This window comes from Mytilus edulis, chromosome 9 (assembly GCF_963676685.1).
Source record: "Mytilus edulis chromosome 9, xbMytEdul2.2, whole genome shotgun sequence".
Classification (NCBI taxonomy): Eukaryota; Metazoa; Mollusca; class Bivalvia; order Mytilida; family Mytilidae; genus Mytilus; species Mytilus edulis.
The window spans coordinates 28,027,491-28,034,204 of NC_092352.1; the positions used below are offsets into that span (position 1 = coordinate 28,027,491).

Below are 6,714 nucleotides of genomic sequence, written 5' to 3' on the forward strand. Positions count from 1 at the left end.
CATGCCGTTAACTTTACCTAATACGTTCAACTTTTATTTTCTTTTAGCCTCCTATCATTGACTTTAATTTTGTTTTAGCCACATATCATTGACTTTTATTTTGTTTGAGCCACCTATCGTAAACTTCTATTTTGTTTTAGCCGCCTATCATTAACTTTTATTCCGTTTTAGCCACGCATCATTAAATATTAATTTTTTTAACCACCTTTCAGTATCTTTTACTTTGCTTAAGCCGCCTTTCATTAGCTTTTATTTCGTTCTAGCCACCTTTTATTAACTTTTATTTTGTTTTGGCCACCTATCATTTACTTTTATTCTTTAAGCCACCTTTCAATAACTTTTAATTTCTTTAAGCCATCTATCATTTACTTTTAGCCACCTATCATTAGCTTTTATTTTCTTTTAGTCTCCTATCATTAACTTTTATTTTCTTTTAGTCCCCTATCATAAACGTTTTGTTTTAGTCACCTATCATTAACTTTTATTTTCTTTTAGCCAACTATTATTAACAACCTTCCTCACATCATTAAAATACTTGAGACGACCAAAATGACAGTTCCTTTGTTCCAAATCAATGTTACAGATGCTACCAAGGATAAAATTTGCTGCACTATGCCGTTCACTTTACCTAAAAGAGGGACGAAAGATACCAAAGGGACAGTCAAACTCATAAATGTACCTAATACGTTCAACTTTTATTTTCTTTAAGCCACCCATAATTGTCTTTAAATTTCTTTTAGCCTCCTATCATTGACTTTAATTTTGTTTTAGCCTCATATCATTGACTTTAGTTTTGTTTTACACACCGTTCGTTAACTTTTATTTTGTTTTAGCCGCCTATCATTAACTTTTATTTTGTTTTAGCCGCCTATCATTAACTTTTATTTTGTTTTAGCCGCATATCATTAACTTTTATTTTGTTTTAGCCTCATATTATTAACTTTTATTTTGTTTTAGCCGCCTATCATTAGCTTTTATTTTGTTTTAGCCGCCTATCATTAACTTTTATTTTGTTTTAGCCGCATATCATTAACTTTTATTTTGTTTTAGCCTCATATTATTAACTTTTATTTTGTTTTAGCCGCCTATCATTAACTTTTATTTTGTTTTAGCCGCATATCATTAACTTTTAATTTATTTTAGCCACCTATCATTATCTTTTGTTTTAGCTGCCTTTCATTGTTTTAGTCACCTACCATTTTCATTTTTGTTTTAGCAACCTATCATTTACTTTTTTTGTTTTAGCCAACTATCATTTACTTTTTTGTTTTAGCCAATTTTCATTATTCTTATTTTCTTTTAGGCACCTATCATTAACTTTTATTTTAGTCGCCTATTAGTAACTTTTTTCATTTAGCCACCTATCATTATCTTTGTTTTCTTTTAGCCACCTATTATTAACAACCTTCCTCACATCATTGAAATACTTGAGACGACCAAAACGGCACTTCCTTTATTCCAAATCAATGTTACAGATGCTACCAAGGATGACATATGCTGTACCATGCCGTTCACTTTACCTAATACGTTCAACTTTGAGCTGAAAAACACAACTGATGTATATGGTATGCTTCGTGTACCAATCTTTGGTTTAAGGTAGATGGGTGTCTAAATTATAATCCATAGAATTTTTTAATAATTTGCCAAAATGTAGTTTATATCATGCTTTTTCAAAAAAAAATACAAAAAGAGTGGGTCACGGGGCTTATTTTTACGCTACACGGTGTTCAAAATTGACAGATTTTGTATACATTATGCATGGAAAACCCAAATTTCTGCAATAAAGCGTAAACTACAAACCATAGAATTTAGAGATTAAATTCAGCTTAATCTGCCATTTTGTGTCTTGCAAATATATATTCAAAACAATCACAGTGATTTTTTACCTCGAATGTTTAAGATATACTACGAATTTTCAAACCCTTAGATACGGTGTATTTGGCAAAACTTGTTGGTCCTCGATACTCTCCAATTTCAACTATTATTTGACCTTTTGACAGTTTTCATTCGACCGCTACTGATAAGTAATTGGAATTAGAACGCACGTCTGAATTATAAAATATTATATGTATACTAAAGGGTTTACAACGTCAATTTTTCAATATTACTCGTAGGTTCAAATCAGAAACGAATTATCAGAACTTTGGAATTATGATTAATGTTTGTTATGTATAATGAAAGCAATGTCTGTGAAATGTAAATAATTTTTTTTTATATCATAGGAAATGTTACTGGTTTTTGGCTATATACCATAGCAGAACCAGCATTTGAATACAGTGACATTGATTCGTATCGTGTGTTTGTATGTTGTCAAGATCCATATGGTTCGTCGTACAGTTATTTAATTCTAAGATTGACAGAAGTGAAAATCATTGAGCCATATGTCCCACCTGGTAAATATTGTCATTTCTTAAACAAAGAAAATATATGGTATATATTTATGTTTTAAATTTAAGTCAAATTAATGTTTTAAATTGCATTGTTTATCTACTTTCACCTACATTTAAAAATCAATATCAATCATTTTTATAAAACAAAACGAAACTTTCAAATAAGTGGCGGGTTGTGGGGTTTATAATTACGACAAAAAAGAACATATTTATTGAGGTCAACACAATGGTTTCAATATCAGACACGTTTATATACCACAATTATATATGAATAGTTATCAAAGGTACCAGTCTTATAATTGGATATGCCAGACACACGTTTCGTCTATATAAGACTCAACAGAGACGCTCAAATAAAAAATGTTAGAGAAAAATGTTTATTTGCAAACACAATAGTCTCTGTGTCGCAGCATGGATTTCAAAAGTATCTATCATTTGGTTTCACTGAACCTCCGATGTCAGAAACCTCATTAGATAATTTATGAAACCATTAATAGATTGTGAATCAAAAGCAAATCTTTGGTAATCTCCGTGAAACTTTTTCTTATTGGGACTCGGAAAGATTAAGAACTTAAATTAAATAGATATGTGTCTATAATAAATGTTGAAGACCGTATTTCGACATGTAAATTTTATTTGCTGTTGTGTCGTTCGGTTACTTTTTCATTAAAATTTATTTTATGGCTAACTTTATTCGCATAAATTGAAATATGTTATGAAAATCGGAAATTGTTATTAGTTACAATGTTCTAATCAAACTTCTGGTATATGTTAACTATATCTTTTCAGATTGGTTTTTCAGAGCACTGATTCTTAGTTTGACACCAATAGGTTTGATGACAGCGGTGTCCTGCTTCACGTTACTTTTTACAGTATTTTGGTTATAACGATACTCAACAAACACTGCAGTCCTTCGAAAAGAACTACTTTTTGTTAAAAAAAAATCACAATATGCAAACAGAAAGAAGACAGAACACCTTTCACATAAAACTAGTTTTGTACACCGATTGCATTTGTGATATCTGTGTGCGCTGCTAAAAAGATTTTTTTGTGAAAATGTTAAAGGGGCACTAGCTAAGATATAAAAAACTAAAGTAAGATTTTTTTTGTTCAATCAATAATGAAAGTGAAATAGTGAAATAATAATTCGCTTTTAGCATCCAAAATGGTTCAATTTTGTAAAATTAAGCGAAGAAACATAGATAATTACTCATTCACTTGCAAGTGAATTAGTCGACCTCATTAAATCCGTATTCATGTGAACTTAAATTTAACCCCTAGCTAGAGATTGACAACGCATGCATTGTACGTGTACTGGTTATTTAAAGAAAAAGAATGTCTACTATGAATGTGAAACTACGGTAAATCATTTGATTACTGATTCGATCCATATAAAATCACTCTTATACGGTTAAAAACAATGAGAAACATATATTTTTAATCTATAAAATAAACTCAAACAGACCTAAAAAAAATCCTATTGCACGTGTTAGTTAATCTATTCATATCTTTATTTATGTTTACGTCGCTTATATGGTCATCTGAGGTCAAATCGATAGTTAATTAGATGGCGTCTGGACTAAAAAAACACACGAAACGAACCTTCATATTATCTACCCCATGCTCTGTAAACTGTTTATTTTAGACTTTTGGCAGTTAGGATAAATGTTTTACATTATTATAAATCAAATATGAGAATTTGAGTCAAATCAGTGACCACGAATTTGACAGCTAGTGCCCCTTTAATACCCTCCATTCGAGGATTATCCTAGATACTATGATATAATGCTTCCAAATATTTCATACATTTCACCTTCATAAGAGAACAGTGAAAGTATAAGGTCCTTAGTAAATCGATCTCTTTAGTACTCATCATTAATGCATTACTCATACACAGATTGAAAACACGACATCAATTCATCTCATTCATAAAATTCGTAGAGTACTGTTTTTCCCCTTGAATATGAAAATGAAAAAGCAGCATTGTTTCATATCCATTGTAAACAAAAATTATACATTCATTTGCTATATTATATCAACTATGTCAATTTAGACCTGTTTATGACGAGTGAGTTCACAAGTCACCTTTATACGTATACACTAAAGTGCTAAATTATAACAAGCTGTTCATTTATCATTAAAATTAAAATACTTTTGTTTAGTTTTAAATTATTATACTATTCTGTATTTTCTTGGGCCAGATAATTGCTCTTATACCTCCTCTTTTTGTTGAACAGTATGAATTTGAACACTTTGTACTTCAACCATATTTATAGAAACAGTAGTACAATAATTGCTTGTAAATTTTCTTTTTGGCCAGAATATATTTGTTTTTTGAATTTGATTGATTGATTGATTTTTGGTGTTTTAACGCCACTTTAAACACCGCCTTTAGGATATTTCGAGGCGGTCAGTTTTTATTGGTGGAGGAAGCCGGGGTGCCCGTAGAAAACTACCGACCTTCGATAGGAAAACTGACAATCCTAGTCAATTAAGATTGGAGGCGAGTGCACCCGCACGAATACGAATACGAATACTTTATTTCTCATAAAACTACAATTACATAGTTATAGAGAACATACATAAATATAACTATAAGGTACAATTTTTACAAGCATGTGTGAACAATACAATGAAATTAACTTGGAGGACTGACTTTCACATTTATAACTTTGATAAATTTACATAGTTTTTCTAATATTACAATATTAAAGTCATATGAAACCTCAAATTAAAAAAAATATATGCATATGTTTTTTTAAAACTAAATGGATAGTTTTCATTATACAACTTATGTACATATACTTTTTTCTGAGGAAAATTCTTTAATTTGTCCACATTTAGAAGAAGGTTGCTTATTTTTAATTGCTTGCTGCCAGGAAGCAATTCGCCGACATATTTTCCGTATGCATAGTGACCTAAGCGTGGTCCTCCTCGTAACAATCCGGTGATAGCAATACGCATGAATCTGTCATTAAAATAAACAATTACCTGATTGTATATGTTAAACACGTGCTAAATACCCATGTTTTTTGTTGATTATTTACTATAAGGTGACAATCGGTAAACTTCGGCTTCAAAACACGACATTTAATGAGTAGCCATATTTGTTAAATCATAACAAACAGATAGAAAAAAAATTGACAATTATACGATATATTTGCGTAAAAAATAATAAAATCGTGCACAGAGGACTAAGTTTATGATATATACATGCATTGGTTCAAGAATTGGATGAACATTATTTTTCACCAGTCACTCGTTTCTTATGACTTTTTAAATGAATTAAACAGTTGATTAAATTTATAGATATTAGGGTTTGACCAGCAGTATGTAGGTAAAAATTTCTTTCTTTCAAACATAAAAGATCCACAATTCATAATGTAATGGTACTCGTCACCAATGTCGTTTGAGTAACAGAGACGGCATATTCTGTCTTCTCTCGATAAACCCTGCCACCTTCCAGACTCAATCGACAAGTGGTGACTACCACATCTATATTTGCTTAATGTATAAATGAATTTGTAAGGTAAAACAGAAAAATATTTTTCCAATTGAAAATTATTTTTAAAAATACGATAGCATAAAGTTTTAGGTGATTCTGCAACAAATGCAAAGCATTCTTGTTGAAACTGATCCTTGAGTTTTTGCTCAATACATTTTGACACCCATTTTTCAGAAAACTGTGCATTCCATATATCGCACGAGAAGTTCGAACTCACAACCTCGGTGTTGACTGGCTTATGATTACAGTAGAAACTACTGAGACCAATCTGCCACCAAGGCCCTTTTTTTGATTTTGAAAGAACAAACAAAATAAAGTTATGTTTTAATGCACGTTGTTTAACCAAACATAACGTATGTATGTACTAAAATGCTCCATCTATTTTAAATATATGTGTAAATAATTGAGCACATCTTGAGTTGTACACTTCAATATTAGCCTTAACTTTCTAAATACAATAGAACACACGAAAGTTTGGATACTCAAAGGCGCAATGACCCCCTTTAATTTTATTTTCCTAATATAATAAATACGTATCTGATCTGGTCCATCAAACTAAATTAATAAAGTCCATCAAAAACCCAAGATACACTGCATGACAGAATCTTGGACAATATCATGTTCTGCAACAAAATAATCAACAAAATAAATACTACACATTTAAATACTGTCCTATAAAAAACTTGAATACAAATACTTTGTATACAAAAAATAATAAACTTCTACCTATACATATATATATGACGTGCGATTATGTGGACACTACAAAGTTCTCGACAACTAAAAACCCGTACAATTTACTTTTATACTGACCACCAA

At 30.5% G+C, this 6,714-nt stretch overlaps 1 protein-coding gene across 1 annotated transcript in view; it reads left to right on the plus strand.

Annotated features, from left to right (window-relative positions):
- LOC139487986 (uncharacterized) overlaps window positions 1–3,428 on the plus strand; it is a 29,043-nt gene extending 25,615 nt beyond the window's left edge. The window contains exons 9-11 of the mRNA XM_071273279.1: window positions 1,388–1,565; window positions 2,223–2,393; window positions 3,180–3,428. Of these exons, the coding sequence (XP_071129380.1) occupies window positions 1,388–1,565; window positions 2,223–2,393; window positions 3,180–3,277 (447 nt within the window). The 3' untranslated portion in view covers window positions 3,278–3,428. The remainder of the gene's footprint in view (window positions 1–1,387; window positions 1,566–2,222; window positions 2,394–3,179) is intronic.
- The last annotated feature ends 3,286 nt before the right edge of the window (window positions 3,429–6,714 follow it).